The 22,224-nt window shown below is 32.4% G+C and overlaps 1 protein-coding gene across 1 annotated transcript in view; it reads right to left on the reverse strand.

The window, feature by feature from the left end:
- The window catches only part of LOC129219388 (protein TMEPAI-like), a 158,313-nt gene that overhangs the window by 10,540 nt on the left and 125,549 nt on the right, over positions 1-22,224 (reverse strand). The window contains exon 3 of the mRNA XM_054853775.1: positions 1,217-1,419. Coding sequence (XP_054709750.1) covers positions 1,217-1,419 — 203 coding nt within the window. The remainder of the gene's footprint in view (positions 1-1,216; positions 1,420-22,224) is intronic.

The raw sequence follows: 22,224 nt of genomic DNA on the forward strand, positions 1-22,224 counted from the left end.
ATTTCTTTCTGATTTCAACTATTTTATTGTAAGAAAATAAAGTCGAAGGGTTGGCACAAAACCTTTCTAGCTACTGTTTGAATTGAACCTGCTCAGATTGTTTGTGGAAAGTACTCCTAGGGAAGTGACCTTCCAGGGTGTCTCTTATATTCCTTTCTCAACCCTTACTCAACTTTCTCAGCGAAGGACACTTCTTATGCACCAAAATATCTTTTAGGGAAATGAGTCAAAATTATTTTTTGTAATCATTTATCAATACTTTACAATATTTCAAATGTTTCAGCCACTAATATCAGTGCACTCAGACCGATATTTAAACTCCTAGAAATTAAGATAACTAAGTTATCTTGCAGTGTTACTGGTCATTTTGAAGAGTCACTGAATTATTATTCATCAAATATTATTGGTCGTCAAAAATCACCAAAGAATACTTTCTACCCACTTAAACAATCATCATTCACATTTAAAGTGTTTTTGTCTGTATGATTTTTTTGCTCACTTCCAGGGTTACAGGTTGAATCTTTCAGTCAATTATTTGAAGACTGTTTTGCTGAGGCGCATTGAAAGATAGGTCATCTTACATTTTAACAATTTTGCTTTTTTAGAATAAAAGAAATTAGAACTGAACTAAACCAGAAGGCAAAAGAAAAATTAATAAACAAAATAATTAGCACTATAAAAAAGATTGTTCTTTTTGCTCTATGCTCTACTATTTATTATTTTTGTTATATACCATGAAAATTTAATAATTATTTCGATACATGATGGCAAACCTTGTTTTCTTTCTGCTCCAAATTCACTTAATCCAATGTCTAAAAACTTATTAAAGCAAAGTGATTTTCGAATACCAAATCCTGATACCAAAATGGGGAAAACTGCAATCTAGCAAAAAGCAACGGTGCTTGTTATCAGCGGCATGCATGTTAAAGGCTTTCGGTCTGAGCAAAGAATAGGTTAATGAGGAATAAAAGAAAAAAAGCCCCACTTATAATAAGAAAAATATTTAAAAACTTATAGTTCTTAATACATGATACTCAAAAAATCTTTAAAAATGAATTGAGTAAAAATGTATGTTAACAGCAGCAAAAAGTCTGACAATATTTTTCATGAAGTTGACCAGGCAAGAAACTAGCCATTGGAGTAATTAATGGTTCTGAAGCAAAAATTAACAGCTCAATTGAAAAGACAGAAACTGATTAACATAATCAAAACTTACTGAAGCAGTGGTAGGGGTTAAGGAATAGGTGTATGGTTGCTGCTGAGTAGAGGCTTGTTGATATTGTCGAGTAGATGTTTGTTTTCTGCTACGCTGATCACTCCAAGATCTTGCTCCCATTTTGTAATGGCTAATAACACATGTAATGATTCCCACAGCTAATAGAACAGTTATCACAATAGCAAAAATTTGTACAGCTGACACTAAAAAAAAATATTGCTATTAGAAGAAAACTAGGCAAGCATTAGGTACTTATTTAAAATATGCAGGTTACAGTTAACAAAGATCAAGCATTTAAATGCATATTTATGATATATTTCAATGCTTTAAAATTGAATCTTAACTTTAGGGAAAGAAAAATTATCAAGAATACATGAGAATAAAAACTGTCTACCCTTTGAAAAAACACTAAGCACATACAAACAGGTGGCGGAGTGGTGATTTCAAAAATTTTAGGACACAATTTTAATAAAATTTTAGCACATTTTTAAGACAACAAAAACCAAGTTTTTTAAACTTAAATATAATTTATAAGCTTTATTTTCATAGTGGATGATCAAATGCTTCAATATTGAAAACTACAATAAAATGCATTAAACCTTTTATCTTCAACACAGTATCATATTCCTCGCCTCAGAGCAACAGTAAGACATCCAATCCCAGAAATAACAGTAAGATATCCTACTGTTGCTCTCAGGCGACGATATAATAAATTAGAAGTATATATAAATGTATGTTCAATTGCTTCTTTACCTGCCTTGTTGTTGTTTCAAGTAAGGTGCAAGTCCAAAATTTATTATGTACTTAACTTTTTATCAGATAATTTGATACTTTTTGCAAACTCAAAATCATCAAAAATATCCTAGTAAATTAGCATCAGATAATACCTGTGAAAATCCTTGATTACGAATATTGGAAAGATAATGTACAAACAGAACAAAATACTTTAAATTCATCCTCTTCTGCATGGCACCACGTACTGATCTTGCATCCATTTCCGCTTGCTTTTTCCAATCACAAGGAAGCAAATTTCGTTTTCCGTAGCATTTTAATCAAACAAATTACTATTTACATTTTAAAAAGAAAAAAGTTAGTGACTAAATTTAAAAATTACATGCGCAAGAAATAATCCAACTTCACTGAACCGGAAACACATAGCAAACTGACTCTTTGCACTGTAAGAACAAACTAATTCTCAAACCAAATACAAGATAAGCACTATAAAAATAAATATTACATCCCACCAGGGGGCAGATTACTTAAATTTCGCTCTTAATAAATTTTTTGAACCAAGTGGGGGATCCAACTCAAATTTAGTTTTTTTTTCAACGGCAATTTGAGAGAAGAAGGGATTATCCCCCCCCCCCCCGGTTCTCATATTTTCATTAATTTTTAAAGGGAAAAAACCAAAAACATCTGTCATATTCCTTTTCCCTAACTCTTTTTCTGCAAAATTTGCCCTCGGCTGTTATTATTTTCTTTATTATTTTATTTTTATATATTTTTTTGCAGAAGAGGAATGATTGCAAGAGCTACAAAGTATAGAATAAAACAAACAGCTTTATATTGAGCATGTGGTTTGGTTAACTGCATCCCCCCTCCTTCCCATCTCAAGAAAAAAAGCAGCAGTGTAGGTTTTTCTCCGTTTCTTTTTCAGAGACAATTTTTAAGGGTCTACAAAGTTTATTTTATTCTAAAATAGAGGCATATCATGAAGAAAAGTTTCATTTTTAGGTGAAATTTTATATTTCTGCATAAGTAGGGAATGAATAATGAAAATTTTAGGAATTTTAGGGCAAAATTTGAAATTTTAGGAATTTTAAGATTTTTAGGAAAAACTTCTACCCTTGCAAATTTGTACTATTGATAGTACAAATGCTCATACTGCAACTGAAACTTTCAACTAACACATGAGACAAATGACTGAGAACAGGCCTGGACTGGCCCGGTCGGCGATCGCCAAGGGCCCCCAAGCTAGGAAAGGGGCCCCCAAATGAAGCGATTCTTTTTCTGGTGAAAAATGATTTTACAGTTCTTTGATTTCCTTGCAACTCTTTCCATCTGTTTCCTTATACTTTTTACCAGGATCAGGGCCTGATTACTGAATTGGCCATGGCCTAAGGCCCCTGCTTGTTAGGGGTCCCAAGGTTTTAAAGAGGCCCCAAAAGAGTAATTTCTAAAGCCCTCGATCGTAGGTTTTAAGCAGCGACACGGGGAGTTGTCGGCCATGTTGGTGCCTAACACCGGTTGTCTTCCTATCATGTTTGCTACGAGGAAATATTTGTTTCTTAGTAACTCTTAGTTAATAAATATTCCTAGATTCTTGGAGATAATATATATACGACCATACATTAAAGTTTTTTTAAATTTTTACTTGAAAAGGAAATGAATTTTGATATTAAAACATTTTAATATGCAAAGATGTTTTATAATAATTTGATATTTTTGCGAAACATTTTTTACTCTTGTCCCCAAAAGCATGGAAATATGAAGGAATGGATATTATGAATGTATTGATTATCAGAATAGCATAAATAATCTTAAAGGGGGGGGGGGAGTCAGAAGGAGCTCGAACATTTGAGCTTTATTTTCATTCAATTTCATTGAATTTTTCTATAAATTAAACCGAGTTTGAAAATGCTTATTGTATTTTTTCTGCAGTACCAGAAGTCTGCACTTCTTTCCAATGTAAATAGACACAGGGCTCGATTGACAGGGCCCCTTGCATCCAAACATTACAATTTTTGACATTTGCAAAAATGGTTTTAGCCATTTGGGGCCCCCTAAATAGTAGAGGCCCTAGGCCATGGCCTGGTTAGTCTATTCAGTAATCAGGCCATGGGTAGAGAGAAGGGGGCCCAACCTCCGTACGCGAAAACCAAACCTTGGCTCGGTGCAAAAAGTATCCTAGTACCCTTACCCCACCAGGTCACTCGCAATGGAGAGAAGGAAAAATCTAGTTGATCGCACGGGAGCCATTAAGAGAGTTTTTTCGGTAGGATCTGGACCAGTAGGTAGGGGACCACCAGATGTCAGTGTGTTATGCCTCAGCCTCTTGCAGATCACATATTAAGAAAAATCCCTCAACTAGCAGTAATGCTCGAGGAATGTGTCAAGTTTTATATAGGGCCTGATTAACAAGCGAGCCCAAACTTTGCTAATTGACATTAATCCAAAAAATTTGCTAAGCATCTACAGCGTGGAGCAGATGAGAACACTGCTGGCACCAGCAGTGCTTCACTCCCTCAAGTAAGCTAGGGGCTGCAAATTAGACTTTCAGGATGCAAAATATAAAAAAAAGGGTGGGAATAGAAAAAAAAGAAAAAAATGCGGAGGGAATAAAGAATGAACAAATGAATATGCATAACAAAAAGGTTTTTTTTACTGTAAAATTTAAATAGAAATGCAATTTTAATACATTATTTAGAAATGTCTGGGGATCTGAAGTATTAAGACACTTTTAAATAAAGGCAGGTAAAATGTATGCTGCAAAAAAAAAAAAAAAAAAAAAAAAATCAATGCATTATGAAAATCCACGGCCAGCCTAACATGATAGTTTCATAGCCTGGGCGGGATTACTAAAAGTGGACAACGGCTTAGGGGCCCCGAGAAATACTGATGTTTAAAGGGGAAGAAAAAATTGAAAAGAGTTCCTTTTTCCGGACATAAAATTTTAAAAAGCCAATTCATTTTAAGCGAAAAAAAGTTAAAACTTCCGCAATTCCAACCCAAATAGTATTGTTTTTTCTTTTCCTTATCTCCTCCTTCCTTTCGCAGCCGTGATGCATGTTTTCAGCCAAAAGGCGACTTTGCTGAACCGACCTAAAATTTTCTAGGGAGAGTAAAGAACCGCATCCCCTAACGTAACTAAACGTGACATGTAATTGCGATTTTACAACTATATTTTCGGAAAATTCATCTGGAGAGTTTGAACCCCTATCCTTATAATCAAAGATCATCTAAACTTCGAATTTTTGAACTTAGTCCCTTCTCAGAGACGAACCCCCCCCCCCCCCCAAAAAAAGGTCTAAACACAATTTTATATTTGCTTTTCAAAATTTTTCCCGGGGGAGACCCCTGGGAACCCCTAGAATTGGGGTTATTTTATACTCCACTAATAGAGGGTCCATGCATCACAATTCTCATCTCTCCTCCCTCTACAAAGCTCAAAAAAATAAAGCAAAAAACGCATCTTTAAATAGATATTGCGAAAATAATATGAAATTTCGTTTTGACGAAGGCAAAGGGGAAAAGCCAAAGCAAAATCTCAAAATATGTATTCATGTATAAAAAGTAAACTATAATTTTATTACTTCCAAGTCCAAAAAAAAAAGTAAAATGCAGTTTTTGAGCAAATAATTTTCAAACATTTTCGGGGAGAGAGCCTCCGGACCCTACCTTCCAGGGGCCTCATTCCGGTACCTAGTCGACCACCCCAGAAGGAGCCAGTCTGGGCCTGATTGAGAATTAGATTAGTGAACTCCTAACAGGACTAGGTATCTAAACGGAAGTGTCAACAAATTTTAGTTGTTTATTTAGATGTTATATTACTATTATTAGTACTAAAAATGTGTGCTCAGTAGAACATTAAAAATCCACCAACGTCCGAAATCTGCGTTAATTCATTCAAAAACGGATTTTACAATAAAGTAACTTTTGTTAACGTAATCTACTTCAACCATTTTTTCAGAACAGACCCTAATTCGCCAGTGGCAAATTTTGAAATGTTAACCCCTCAACCATGGAATAGGCCTTAAAATATCCACCTGCTGCCACATGGAAAATTCATGTAGAAGTGACGACTGAAAAAAAATATATTAAACAATTGTTTTTATTTCCCTTCAGGATCTTTTATTATTTCTTTTTGCACTACGAATTTACTTTCCACACGCACATTTTCGGTCTAAAATCTGCTTTACGATTATCTGCCACAAACTATTTTTTGCACATTATCTGCGAATAATATGTTTTAGGGTATTACTAAGCATTGTTCATGCCAATCAGTGCAACCAAAAAAAAATAATAATAATAACATTTAACCTGAAAAGAAATTTGTATTTTTGCTCAATATGCTTTGTATTGTGTTCCATTAAAGAAATATAACTAATTTCATGAACCAAAAGCAGATGCTAAAAGATTGCTGCACAATTACAGCAAAGCACTAATATTGCACACAATACATAGTATAAATACATGGTTCCAAAAAAACACACAATTCTTTAAATATTAAAATCTTTGAAAAAATGTTCAAAATGACATGGTTACGTTGTTTGTTTCCTCATGGCAGTGGTTACGTCCAAAAAAGATTACTTCTGGATTTGAAATTTTTAAAAGTAGCAGTTGAAAAATCTTTAGTTATAAATTTTTTAAATGATTTTAAGCATTCGACTGTCTAAAGAAATAAGACACTAATATTTTTTAATAAGCGATTCTATCTGAGCTGATTTTCAAGGGTCTGCTCGAGTACATTGCACATTGCATTGCGGCAAGATGATCAAAAATTTCTTTCAGCAAGCCGTGTTTGGATAGTAGTACTCCAAAGCCTGTTTTTGCTTTGTTTATTGTGCAATTTAACGAATGAAAGATTTTATTTTTTCGTCTTTTTTTTTTTCTCTTGCTTCTTTTTGTTTGGTGACAACGAATTTGAGAACTATTTTTGAACGTCGACCAGGTTTGTTTTTTGTTTCTTTTTCTCAAACTATAGCTTTTTGTATATATTTTTTAACCTCTTTTTTAAATTTTGGGAAAGTTGTCATTATTGATTACAGATGTTTAACTATTTCTATCTTAGGTTAAATTGATTGTGTATGCAATAGTTGATTTTCTTTTTTGCTTTGGTGTAGTTGCAATGCAGATATTCATTTTCAAATTGCTTGGGTAGTAAATGTTGGGAAACGCCAAGTGTCACATTTAGGTCACAGAAATAAGAGTATAAATTATTTACTTGGGTTCAGTCAATTCTCAGACAGAGAAAGTTATTGAGCTGGGTGTCTGAATAAATATGGACTTCAAGTTTAGTCAACAGTGCAGCATTAAGTAACAAAGCCAACAGAATGCTTTGGTTTATCAATTGATCTATTTCGAACATATATAATAAGGTTTTTTTTTTTTCCTTTATATAGGAGTTTAGTAAGACCTCATTTAGAGTATGCTGTTCAGTTTTGGTCGCCTTATCTGAAGAAAGATATTTCTGTATTTTAAAGGGGGTTCAAAGAAGACTAGTAAGGGAACTTTCAGATTTAGATTATGATACCAGACTTAATAGGTTTAATATGTATATCCTGGAGCAAAGGAGAGTCAGAGGAGACACTCTCCTTTTGCACTGAAGGCTTATTTTTTTGCACTGAAAGCAGGACAAAGGGTCACTGTTTTAAGCTATTCAAATCTCAGGCCAGTGGTTGGAAAAACTATATTTCTTTTGTAGCAAACTACAACTACTACTTTATTACAAATGTGGTTAACTACAACTACTTTTTTTAATGTATCAACTACAAACTACTTTTGAAATGTAGTCACTACTTTGTTACATTTCAAAAAAATAAGTAAAAACATACACATTAGAGGGAGTCCCACAAAAAATGAAAATAGACTTTTCAAGTCGCATACTCTTATATTTTTCCTCTTGTGTCAAAACAAGAGCAAAAAAAAAAAAGTTTCATGTAATTTGAACAACAGCATCATGTACCAACTTGTGTCTGAAAGTGTTAACCAACACTTGTATGCTAGGCCAAATTGAAGAAAAAAAAAACTTTTTGGAAACTCTAAATTTTGGTTGATAAAACGTAGCTCCAATATTTCACATGTACCATAAAAAATTTTATTCAAATTAAAATACAATTAGATACCATACACTTGGCCTAAAATTATAATTTTCTTCAAAAAATTGTGATTTCTATTCTACTTATCTTTTTTAAAAAATACATATAAATTTGTATAAAATAGCAAGTTTAAACATTAGTAGCGAACATATTTTCAGATCAACATTTTCAAATAAATAAAAATGTACTATTTTTTTTAAAAAAATTTAAATTATCCTTGAAAAAAACCATATCTTTGAGTACTATGTGCGAGATTTAAATATTGCAGGAGAGAGAAAAAATTTACACTAATTACATACTTTATTCTTTATATTTTTCAGCTTGATAATTTCTTAAAATTTACCTCAAACTTTTAAAAACATGTATCAAAAAAAAAAATTAATTTTTTATAGAAAATAAATTTTAGGCTAAGTGTAGGATACCTAAATTTTTTTAATTGAAATTAATGTTTTTGTGGTGCATGTGGGAAATAGGGGCAACGTTTTATCAACAGAAATTTCAAGTTTCTAAAAGAAGTTTTTTTTTTATTTGGCCTATTGTTGCAAGTGCTGGTTCACACTTTTAGACTGAAGTCGGCACTGGTTGCTGTGTTGTTCAAATTATATGTAAATTTTTTACAATATTGTTTTGACGTAAAATAAAAAATATAAGAGGGGATGCGACTTGAAAAAAAAACACCTATTTTTTTACAACACCCTAATACACACACACCGTATGAGGATTGAATGAAGAAAGGTTTAGATTGATAAATTAGCTCATCTGAAAATGGAATATTACCAAGAATAATCAGTTTTTTCTTTTTTTCCCAAAAAGGTCCATCACTCTACTCAACATTGTAATGCTCGTATTTATTGTAAGCTGGCCAGGGCAATTCAATATCATCCTCTTCTATAACATTTATAGAGGCTTCTTTATTTGGTGAATACAGTAAAAGCTTTTGCAAGACTAATTTTCGTGTGTGCCTGTTGTAATCGCAAAAATTTAGGCCTCACAAAATATTTTTGTTTTTCAACTTTCGGTTTGTTCTGTTATATAAAATTCTGGGAATTTTCACCACGCGAAATCGCCGATATCTTCAATTTCGCAAAAGTAAGTGCTTTTATAGTGTTGGAAAAAAAAATCTCTTTGAAATCTAAAATGTTCATAAACGGGACATTCTCGGCAGCCAGAAAAAACAAAGGAGTCGCTAAATTGGCGGTTATTGCTAATTCCCATACTTTTCTTTTTAAGTCAATCTCTACTCAATACAAATATTGGTGAAATATGAAAATTACGATGGCAAACAATCTAATGGCGTCAAACAGAAAAAACGTAAGGCGTCAAAATGATACGCCTGAGGTCAACTCGTATTTTTACGAGTCTTATTTCTCATTGCATCCGCTGATGCACTTGTGTAAAATTTGGGCCAGTCAAATTTGTTTGAACCTTGATTCTTGGTTTTTTTTTTATTAATTTATTTAAAGTAGTTTCCAGAAATCACTACAAACTACTATTTTTCTGTATGGAACTATTCACTACACTATTTTTTTTTCAAAGTAGTGCATTACACTACAAACTACAAAAAAAATGTAGCTACTACAGTAGCATTGCTACTTGTAGCGAGCTACTTCCAACCACTATCTCAGGCTTATCTGAAAATTAGGAAAAATATTACTTTAGTAGGAATGTGTGTGGGCACTTTGAACAGCTTACCGGAAGAGGCTGTATTGAGTAAAGGGGTGGATAGTTTAAAGAGGGCCATCTATCTTTATTCCGGGCTAATAAACTGACTAGGACCAGCCTCAGAGTTTCCGCTACAGTCACATTTTTTGCAAAATGAGAGAATACTAACTAAAATACGGAAATGAATCAAGTCATTTTTGCCTTTTTGCTCAAGTAAAAAACTAAAATAAATGATGCATGTCCAAGAGAGGAAACTAGCATGGCAATGTTTAATCTTATTAAAAGTTTTTGACTAGAATGTTAAAATTACAACTAATTCCAACAACAGGTAGAGTCTCAATGACCACTATGTCCCATCAGTACTGCATGTATTGAGTGGGAGTGGCCTTTTAAAAGTCAAACTCTTGTTTTCTCAATATTATATAAATACAATCCTATTTTTTTAATTTCAAATTTAAAATTAATATAAAGCTACTGCATATTTATTTCTTTAAAGATGTCATGGCTAAACTTTGAATTTAGTTTTCAACCGTAGAGTAGATAAAACAAATCGAGACATTTAGAAAGATATGTGAACCTTCAACATTTTAGCATTTTGTTAAAGCTTTGATTTCAATTTTATCTTTTTGCTAAAGATCTTTCAAACTCAGCTTAAACCCTGACCAGCCTAGCTGGGCCCAACGCCTATAAGCAATTTTTTAAGGGGGGGGGGGGGCTCAGATATTTTCCCCATGGTTTAGCAGGATATTTTCTCCATAATAACAGATTTCCATACAGACTAGGGTTATTAAAGGGTTTGACATTTTTAATAAATTATTGATTAATGCCTGGAGAAGAAATATTTTTACATTTTTGCAAAGAAAAAAGTACTAAAAGCAAGGAAGGTCCAATTTCTAAGGGCTTGAGCTCCACTTGCTTCCCCCTATATGAGCAACCTTGCCAGTTGCTGTTCATCACATTAGTATTAGTAATCAAAACACTGAGTATATTTCAACACTGGTAGATAAAAATATTTTACACTAAGTTGAGAAGTTTGCATTCATACAATTTGAAGCAATTCAGGAAACATTAGCACAAAAGATACTTCACTTTCAGAAAACACTGGTGGAAACTCGTGAAATCCCGGAACGTTGCCTGGAAATAATCTGCAACGTTTCGGAATTTTCTTAGTGTATTTATTTTCATAGAGTGCAATAATATTAGATTGTCAAATAACATTATCATTTAACATTAAATGAATTGCTATTAACCTAAAGAGGAAAATCTCAGAATAAGATACTCCCTAATGGCGGTCCCCTCCCAATAACAGAAAACTTCAGGTCCCGTGACTGTCCGTAATTCAGAAGTACTATTGTATAAAAAAAGACAAGTAATTACTCTATGATATTTATTGCATCCCAGAATTCTAAAGCTAAATTAAAAATTTGAAATGATATTTTAAAAATAGTTATGTAGTAAAAAGCAGGGCTGGGAGGGAAAATAAATGATTCCAACTCCTGGAACTTTGGAACCTTCAACTCCAACCCCTTTACCCCAAAATCAGTCTGATGCTGATCCCAACACTGATAGGAAGTCCTAAAAGGTGCAATCCCATGTCTTGACCTATGGGATGACTGCTCCGTTCACACCACCTTTAGAGCATCCCTGTAAATGTACAAGCAATGATTTAAAACAGTGGGAAGAAAAGATCACTCAGCAAGGCCATTGCCAGGTGGAGCAAACAGAATTCCATGTGTTCCGGTGGCTTTTTGATATTAAAATTATAGGTCCAACTGCTATGCTACTAAAAATGATAAAATGGGTGAATTTAACTCTGAGGTTCTCAGTTTGCAAAACTGATTCTTGTCTTGGTTGAAAAAATTTAGTTGACAATCATTTTCGTATCAATCAGGAGTAATGAAACTGAAAGGAGTCTCAAAACGAGCTTTTAAATAATAATTGTCAAGTTGTTCTGACTCATTTTTTATTTAAATAATTTTACCTGCAAGGAACAACCTGCTTCACGATAACAATTAACTGCCCTAATTCTAATACAAGTGAATGAATGAGGCTGAAACTTAGTCATCTTCTACGTTAAAACACTTGAGACGATTGGTTCTTGAACTCAAACAGTTTTAAGCGTTTTTTGCTACCTTAGCAAATCCCAAAAAAGCAAATTTTACGAAAGGCTACAACAATAGAGGAAAAGTCTGTGTTTGTAGAACTGACACAAATGGGTTGTTCAGAAGATAGTTTAAGTTATCTTGATAATTTGGGTTTCCTGATTTCTGTATAAAGGTCACCTCAAACACAGTCGAGTCCCGACTTATGCGAGGGATGCATTCCAAGACTCCTCGCGTAAGTTGAAATTTTGCCTTGTAGAAAAGGGTATGCATACAATTTTTTTGAAACATGCCGAATTCTTTTAGACACTCATAAACACCCCTCAAACTGCATTAAAGCTGTCCTCAACTATTCATTAAAGTTTCTTATAAGTAAGAACTGTACTTTTACTGTACTTAAAAAATTAAAAAAGCTGCTTCATTCAACATAAAAACTAAAATGCACAAAATAACTGATCAATTACAGGGAAAGACCATAAAATAAAACTACATGGTACGTACATCACTTATACTTATTGTAGTGCTACCGTCGACGTACTTTTTAGTTGTTCAAGTATATCGAATATCTTAAACTTTTTTTTGCCAGAAAATTTCTTTTTCTTCCCATCTTTACAAACTTTAGATGAAACAGTGCACTAGGGTGCCATTTTATTTCATCAACTTTAATATTTAGAAAGAAAAAAGAAAGACTGAGTGGTTACTTGATGCACTAACAAAGCGATGCGTGGACTAGTATGGTGAAGGGAACTTCCGCTATCAGTGACGATATAGGGATAAAATACATTCACGAAATCAATATTTAGGACCCAATAACTAAACCAATACTTCCTTCCAAAAAAATTTGTATTGCGGACGAGGAATTCGCGTTAGTCCTAAAATTCGTTACTCAGAAAAACTCGCTTTAGAGCCATTTCGCGTAAGTCGAATCGCGTTGTAGCGGGAGTCGACTGTATTCTTATTAAGTGTTCAGATCAATTTTATCTTTAAAAATATTCACAAATCAAAGATAGATCCTATTCAGATTTAATGCTAATTTTTACAATTGCTGTTAGCCAGAATCAACTTGCATACAACTGGATTGAAATTCTCAAAGACAAGCCTACACAAATAAAATGACAATCCTACAGTCTTCATGCAGATTTTAACTATGCTTGGTTAAAGTAATGGTGAGCACAAAATTATTGATGTCAAAGAGGAAGAATCTCATGCTGCAAATTACTCAGAGCAAGGAACATGTTTTACTGACCCACATTCAATAAGATTTTGAAATGCTTAAAAAATTGGAATGTACGAGTAAGAAATGGTAAAATGCATAAAATTTCAATTATGTTCAGAACCAAATTTTGCCTAGAAGGGGGGGGGGCAGAAGAGAACATACTCTCTCCCCCCTGAAGTCTTGTATTGTCCCCCTAATACCACATTACTTCACATTGCAATTAATAAAAGGATATTTTAAGGTGTTTTACTTCAAAATTGTTACATTTTACTGAAACCAAGTGTTGGTCCCTTCCTGTGGGGGACTTCGGATAGTCTCCATTTGCCCTTGTGGAAATCAGGGCCTGGGTGTGCTCCACTTCCTTAAGGGTCATTCTACAGGAAACTAATTTTATCCTGCATGTAACACTTCAGATTAGAATAACATTTGAAAGGGCAACTTTTTGGGGCAAAATTTTATTTCATAAGAAACCACAAACATATCATTGCCTCAGAGCAACAGTAAGAAGTCTTAATGTTATTTCTGGGATTCGATATCTTACTGTTATTCTGAGGCAACAACATGTGTGATTAATTTTAAAAAAAAACATTTTGTCATTACCTTTTATAATTATTACCTTTAAATGAAATATATAAACTGTCACGTGCATTCAAAATGGCTTTTTTTTTTTTTTTTTTTTTTTTTTTTTGTGGATCTTAGGTAGAATTCTGAATGGTTAGCTTTGGGGATTAAAAGGCCTGTTTCTCAAATGTCATTATCATGAACTGCGAATGTCCACAAATTTTATTTGTAGGGGAACTTAGCTGTAATGGAGTTCAAGTAATATGAAGGCAATTAAATTGGGACAGAAAATTTACTTAGCTGAAATTGATATTTCATTGAATTGGTATTCATTGTCACGGGATTTCACTGTAAAACATTTTTACAAGGTTCGTTTATTAGATAAAATATTGTGAAGTGTTTTTGCAATAAATTTTTTTGGGGGGTTTATTAAACTTTCCTAAGCGGACTCCCGTAAAAAAACTTTTAGGAACATGAACAAAATTTTGGAGTTTCAAAAACATTTTACGACTTTAATGGGGAATGTGACAGCTGCAACAATCGAAAAAATTCTGCACACAATTGTTTTTATTGCACAAATTTAAAGAGAAAAAAAATGTATAATTTGATCTGTTTTGTTCAACTACCTTTGATTCGTTTGTTTAGAATTAAACGGTGTCGTGCCCAAGACGGACAGCGCCTGGGGCGGAACAAATAGAATCGTAGATCAGGCGGACAAGGAATGTTCCATGGTAGATGAAGCGGCCCATCAGTAGGAGTTCCCATGCCACGACGGTGATTGACACGGCACCTGTCTTCTTGCTCCTTAATCCTTCTTTTATTAGTCCTAGAAGCGGAAGCCCCCACTGTTTGCTTATTACTCACATATCAATGAGTAGGTACGATAAACTATTTCCACACTGTACAAGATTGTCAAGCAAAGATTTTTTTTCCTGCCAGTTCTTTCAAATATCTAAAATTAAAACTAACTTTGAATGGTTTTGCTAAATTGACATATCATTGATTTCTCCATAATATAAGTCACATTTTTGAACTACGAGTGTTACCAGAAAAAAAAAAGAAAAATAATAACGCCAGTGCTAGTGCACACGTACAAGCAATTAAGCATATTTCAATAAAATCAATTTGGTTTGATACAGGGGTAATATTGGAGTCTGAGATCAGTGTGGAAGAATGCATAAAATTCACTTTATTCACTGATTTCGAAATCAAGGGTACATTACATCGAGATTCGTAATTTCATCTTGATTAAAAAAGTAAGTATGTACCTAGAAGAATCATTTCAATGAAGCTAATTGTGAAATTATGGATTTCTTTTAGTTTGCAAGAGATAAAATTGAACATACCACATGGCAAAGTATTGATGGAAACGTCTTATGAGAAAAAACAATTGCTATGCTATGAAATTCGCGAAGAAATTTTCTAAATATTTCAAAAAAAAAGTGAAGTTATGTTTTTCTTAATTAATTTTTTACAGTTAAATAAAATTCGACGTCTTTTGAAACGGAATGTTGATCTGTGTGTGGGGGGGTGTGAGTACTCTACTCACTCATGGGGACAAATGTAAATAGTACCTCAAATAAAAACCTCGACATGAAGCTATGGATCTGTGGTCTGTTTTAATAAATTCGTGTGTCACATTCGTGTGCACAATTCGTCATTGTACTGCCGTGTTTATCACAAAGGTCGTATCTGCACTTTTTTTTATATCAAAAATGAGTTACGTTGCAAGGCAGTTTTTTGTCACATATTTCACCTAAATACAATGTTTCATGGTCATTTGACAATGGGAAATATCTTTTAAAAAATTCTGAAAAAGTTGCATTTGAATCAAATACATGGAGACGCGAAACTAAAAAAGACAATTTCTCATTTTGAACTTAGCCACAGGTGCAACTTATGCACTTAGCATGGCAGAATGACAATGTTTCTGAGTAATAACGCGATTTATTTAGCATTTAGATGAAATTACCTACGGTGAAGTATTGACTAAAAAAGTTAAAACAGATGTTTTATTTCCTCATTCGAAATAAATTAGAATGCAATATTTTGGTACTTCAAAGTAGATCAACTGGCTTTATGGGTTGTTACAAAATAAATTTAAAAAAAAAAATTTAAAAAAAAAACTTCAAGAGAGCAGTTTTTTTTACTCATTTTCTTTCAAAGAAACAAATTGCATAGATGGAAGGGGGCAACTTTTACTCTTCTAGTATCCCTTCCAGGAAATATTTCTGTATCCGCCCCGACTAGAATTCAAAAATTAACTAGCGAAATGATTCTTATTTAAATAAACATTTGAAAATGTTGCTTATTTAGAATTTTCTGAACAAAGAAAATTTGGGGGGAGGGGATGAAAAGTAAAGATGGAAAGAAAAGTCATGTGCTCTGACATATTTTTGGAAGTTCCGCAATTTTTGTTTCATTTCATTCTTAACGAAAACGTATTTCATTCCGTTCGAAAATTTCGGAATAAACACGAGAAGGACATTATTTGCTGTGAATTTGGAATTAAATATATTTTAGCTTGTTCGTGAGCTTTTCGTAATATCTGTTTCTGAATTTTTTCTTCTTTTTTTAACCAATTTTTTTTTCTAAACCTTCTGAAACCAATATCTTGTAAGATATTGGATGATATTAAAGGAGAGAAGCAGTAATGAGGCCACAGTTCATAAGAAACACGCTACAGCTCCTAATTACTCAGTGTATTACTATTTTGAAGCTCAACTGTTATTACAAGACTCAAATGTGTTTTTTTTTCTTTTGTTTCAATTTAAAAAAAAACATTTGGATCCTTATTAAAACCCTAAATTACATTTGCGTAAATATATTATTTTGCCACTTTTCAACGAACCCAAACATTTTTTTCTTCTTCTGTAGCAAGACCAAGGTAAGATTACATTGTGATTGATGAAAGCATAGAACAACTACTTTGACTTTTTGTGAAAACTTTTCAAAAAGAGATAAGAACAGAGTGTGCTTGATTTGCAACTGTCAATCAGTCTGGTTCTACGAATAACCCTATTTTCCTAAGGGGCCCAAAATGTTTTTAAAGCTTTTGGATAGCATTAAAGTAAAGAAAATAATTTAAAAAAAACTGATTTATTAACAGGAAAAAAAGCAAAAACTATTCGGATTCTTTATTTGCATTTCTCTTAATTAGTTGCTTCTATATGAGTAAGAAAGTTTTATTTATAAGAATTTATGGAAAGTTAAGTGCAGTTACTAGTTTCTTTTCCCCCAAAAATAAACAGAATAACGAATATGAAAATACTGAAATTGCTTAGTAATTTCCGTCTTTTCAGCTTCATTTTCTATTTTCATTCTTTCTATTTTTCAAAAAAATGTTTTCAGATTAGTTTTTATTATTTTTTTTAATGATAATCAATTGTTCAGGTATAGTTTAACTTAAAGTTCATACAGCAACAAGAATTTTTGCATGACATATCATTAATAACTGTTTAAGAGGAGGGGTCCCACTTATCCCGTAAATTTTTGCTATAAGGGGTAAGTGGGTCCACCTATCATAATGGGGATTTCAAAATCAAAAGCAACTCTGATTAAATATCTGTATTAGTGAAATACAAGACAACTATGATGACCTAGTATAGGAATTGATAGTTCAAGCTACAAATACAAACTGGTGATTATGTATTGGCTAAACTTACATCAAAGTAAATCATAAAGTTTGAAGTTGATGATACAAATTTAAAAAAAAAACTGTTGCAAGAACGAATAGAAATGTCGAGTTTTTATTGGCCTGGTGCAGAGAATGTTGGAATTATTATTGAGGATGAAGTTCAGTATGATAATAGTTCTTCCTTGGAACAATTTAAACAGACGCAGCCATTTAGTATTTACAATTTCTTTTCCAGCTAATAGTTTTGGTTGCTTTATCGAAATCAACCTTAATAAACTGTATTACGTTTATTGAACAAACCTTTATATGTTAAAAGTAAAATAAGTACCAATAGGCTTTCAATAAAATTCCTAGACGTAATTGTTTTGTTTTTTGTTTTAAAAATTTCTGTCAGATTTAAAAGACAGTAAATATCGCATAAATAGATGCGTTTGCAAAAAATATTCATTCTAAAAATGTACATACTTTATCAAATAAAACTTTCTTACCCCCTTTTTAGATACCCTTGATTTAAATTATAATAAAAGGGGGGAGGGTGACCCACTTACCACTTATTATGGGGTAAGTGGGTTACCCAGCTAGTTTGTTTTTGTATACAATCGTTAAGATTATTTAAAGCATTATTTTAGAAAATAATAATGAACTGTAGTTCATTACTAATGTCTAAGATAAAATAAGACAATAAGTTTAAATTTTTTCGTTTCAAAACTTTTGTATAAGGTTTCGAAAACAAACTTTTCTCAAGAGGGGTCCTACTTACCCCAACCAACCCTACGTTTAATACATTTTTTAGTCTCTTAATTTCGATACTAAATTACTGTATACTAAGAAATAAATCAGAAGCTATTCCTAAAAGACAAGCAAATATTAGCCTATCCCTTAACCAACATTCTGAATACATTTCATGCGTAAATAGATGGAGTAAATCAAGGACAAATCAAAACCTTTATTTTGTTTTAATTCTTCAATTCCCTTCACTGAAACAAATCCATTTTTGCATCCAGTAGGCATGACTCCAATTTTGTCCCATTTATGGAAAATATATAATGCCCATTTATGCAAGCAATTATTAGCAAAACAGTGAAATAAATTGCATTCAATGAGAATGTAATCTGTCACAAAGTAATGGTGGAGGGGGGGAATGTGATTATTTTAAAAAAATGAAAAATGTTTCAGAAATAAAATCATAAGCAAAAAAACGAACAATAGCTTGGTAATTCTCTATGATACAAGTACACTGCCAGCATGGAAGGATTTCGTTTGAGATAGAGAGGAGTTCTTAATAAGAAAAGCCATTATGTGCAGTAGAGGATATAATAATGTGTTCTCTCCAGTTAAAATCTTAGTTATCCGTTTTCAGTGGTGAGCAGCCAACAAAAGGGGGATTCCTGAGCAACAAGACAAGTGCCATGCCAATCACCGTAACGATAAGAAAACCCCTACTGACGGGCCGCCTCAACTACCATCCACATTTCCTTGTCCGCCTGATCTACGATTCTCCTTGATCCACCCCAGGCACTGTCCGTCTCGGGCACGCAACCGAATTAAACATGTAAAAATAAATAATAATTGTAATATTATTTACTTCTATTAGAGTACTTAATGGAGTAACTGTAATAGGGGCATTCCAAGGTATTTTTGACATTTATGTAGAGTCCGTAACGTGACCTTTTTTGCCATAACTTTTTAATTTACTGTTTGATTAGCATATTATTTTATTTTGATCTTTTCCTACCAACACAACAGCTCAAATTAAAATAATATGCAAATCAAACGGTAAATTAAAAAGTTATGGCAAAAAAGGTCATGTTACGGACTCTACATAAATGTCAAAAATACCTTGGAATGCCCCAATAACATAGTCAATTCGCGATAACTTGAGTTTTTCCATATCTCGTGGGGGGGGGGGGTATTTCCCTACACTTTTATGCTTTTTAAATAAAATTTCATCTCTTGAATTTGAAGTACAGTTTAACTCTCCTAATAGAATCATGCTTAATACGAAATCACGGCTAAAATGAACATTTTGTTTGCTACGCTTGGTTTGCTATATAATTACATTAAAAATTTCACATGTAATACGTACATAAAATTGAATTCTGGGCTAAGACGAACAAAAATTTCTGACCTCTTTACTTAAAATGATCGTGGTTAAGTACTGTATTTTTTTTTTTAGAATTTATTCATCATTTCGTTCGTTAAGTAGGAGAAGTCCCATGTGTATCGAGAAGAAAATATTGAATATTTTGTTTAGAAAATAAAATCCGTTCATTTGTTTACCTGTAAACTTTTCAATTTACTTGGAGATAAAAGTGTTTATCTTCTATTGTGGATAACAACTTATTCCGCACAATTGTCGATTATCATCTTTCTTTTTCAGTATTAAAAAAAAATATATTCATTTATAAGAAATTAGTTTTTTTTTTTTTCTGAATGTACTAATGGTTCGGTTAGATTTCACAAGTAGTAATATTTCTTACGTATAGGTAAGCATTTCTTTGATTTCTCACAGTATCACTCATTTACAGTTGTTACGAATAACGGTTAATACGAATGAATTTGTGGCTTTTTGGCATTTCATATTAACCGAGTTCAACTGTATGTTTTTCTCCTCCTCAATAACTCAAAATTTTTTCCCCATTCACTCAAAAATATATTTCACTCCCTCAAAATTCAAACATGTGTGCCTTTTACTATCCAAATAGTTTGCTATCTCCCTCACTTACGCGATCTTTTTGTCCTCTTTCTCTCTTCTTTGTGATTTTAACAGACTAAGTTTGACACTAATGGAATTCTAAAAACAGCTTGCATTTTCTTAAAACAAAAATATGCGAGAACAAGATCTTAGTTTATTCCGGAATTGGTTATGGAATTCTACAAAAACTATGAAGTAATAAAAACTAGGTTTCTTTCCTACACAACAATTAAAATACAAATTAAAAATTTATTTGTAACACTAAATCTGCATTTTATGATAAATAAACGATTAAATAATTTTGTGGGGAAAACAAAATAGTGTAGAAAAAGTAAAATTTTTAAGATGAAATGAATTTTCATCTTTAGTGTGAAATTATAAAAATTTCACAGCAATAAAATGTAAACAAAAGTCAACAATATGCACAATGTTGAATATTATATTGGAGGGAATACGCCCCGTCTAATTGGGAAAGGAAACCTTAGAATATGTAATTTAGTGCCAACATAATAAAGGCGAAGAAAATATGAATATTACACCTTCTTTCTCCTACCCAATCAACTTGTATGAAATGATAAACTTTAAACTTGCATGACTTAACATTTTTTACGTAACCTTTTTAAATAAACAACCTAATGACTGTTTCACAGCATAAAAAATACTGAAAACGGAAAAAGAATGGATTATGAATCATTAAACACTTCTTTTTAAAAAAACAGTAAACAAAACACATGTTGGGCTCGGAATAAATGACGGTTGAGAAAATTGAACATAGAGGCTGTCATCACAAATTATTTTAACATGTTTACCCTTTTTCCTTTTACCTGTGTACCCCCCACCCTTCCAAACAAAAAATCACTTTCCTTTACCCTTTCTTCTGGCCACATGTCAAGCTATATTACATAAACATTGTTTATTTCAACTAAAATGCGTGATATCATTTATAGTTGCCCCCTTCCCTCTGATCACAAATCGTCTCAATTTCACAGACCCTTCCCCCCTCAAAGTAGTAGCTACATTTTTAGTAGTTTATAGTGTAGCGCCCTTTTTTTAAAAAAAAGTAGAGTAGCAAGTAGTTCAATACAAAAAAAGTAGTTTGTAGCAATTTCTAAAAACTACTTTTGAATAAAGTTTCAAAAAAAAAAAAGAGTTTTCAAACAAATCTGACTGGTTACTAGAGAAAAACTCACTATAGAGTCATTTGGCACACGTCGAATCCGGTTGTCGCCCACTATTATTAAAAATTGCACATTGAATTAAAGTAAGCAGTTTTAGTTATTTTTCAAATTTTGGATAGTTATTAATATTTGATTATAAATAGTAGTACTGCTTTGGATATTCTTCCTATTTCTTTATTTTTTCTTTTTACTGATTGAGTGTTGATATATTAACATAATAAAAGTACATTATTTAATGTAGTAAGTTTTTCAGAGTATTTGGTAAAATCGAAAAATGCTTTCATTTCATATTAGCAGGGGCTTAAGAAAAGAGTTGGTGTTCAGGTCAGGACCCCAAGCTTGAAGCTTAAAATCACTTAGTTCCTACAAAACATAAGTTCCTATAAATTAACTACCATTGTGAAAATTTAAAGTTCTTCTCTTTTGTGCAAAAGATGCTTTTCACCATCTAAATGAAGCTTATGTACATATATGTATATACAAAATTTAAATCAAATTACGACTGGATCTACCTACATTTTCAAGTAGCCGAGTTGCACTTCTTGAATTAAATATTTATTATTAGTAAAGGATTAAAAATTGAATGTTGAATTATTTCCACTTTTAAATCCTTTCTTGCAGGGAATATTCCTAAAAATCGTAAAAAATGTTTGGATTGCCGAATCAACTCAGTAAAGGGAAGAAAGAATAAATAATTTTTAGTAATATTCCATGTTCAAATGAGCCAATATATAAATCTTAACCATTTTTTGAGTTTTTCATTTAATCCTCAAACAGTGTTCATGAGTATGCTTTTTATTTTATTTCTAAAAAGTAGCGACTACAATTCAAAAGTAGTTTGTAGTTGCTACATTTTGAAAAAAGTTATTGTAGTTAACTACATTTGTACTAAATTAGTTGTAGTTTGCTACAAAAAAAATTTAGTTTTTCCAACCACTGCTTTCAATGAACTACTATGTTGATACATGAAATACACCGCCAGCTCAGTCAATTCCAGCCGAGGACTGCAGTTTCATGCTTATTAGCACTCATCAGCCCGGCATAGGACTAACTGAGCTGGAGGTGGAAAACCACTTAAGGAAGCCAAGAGTGCCAAACAAACTGGCAGCTAATATAGAATTAGCACTGACCAGACGAGT

This window comes from Uloborus diversus, chromosome 3 (genome assembly GCF_026930045.1).
Source record: "Uloborus diversus isolate 005 chromosome 3, Udiv.v.3.1, whole genome shotgun sequence".
Taxonomy (NCBI): Eukaryota; Metazoa; Arthropoda; class Arachnida; order Araneae; family Uloboridae; genus Uloborus; species Uloborus diversus.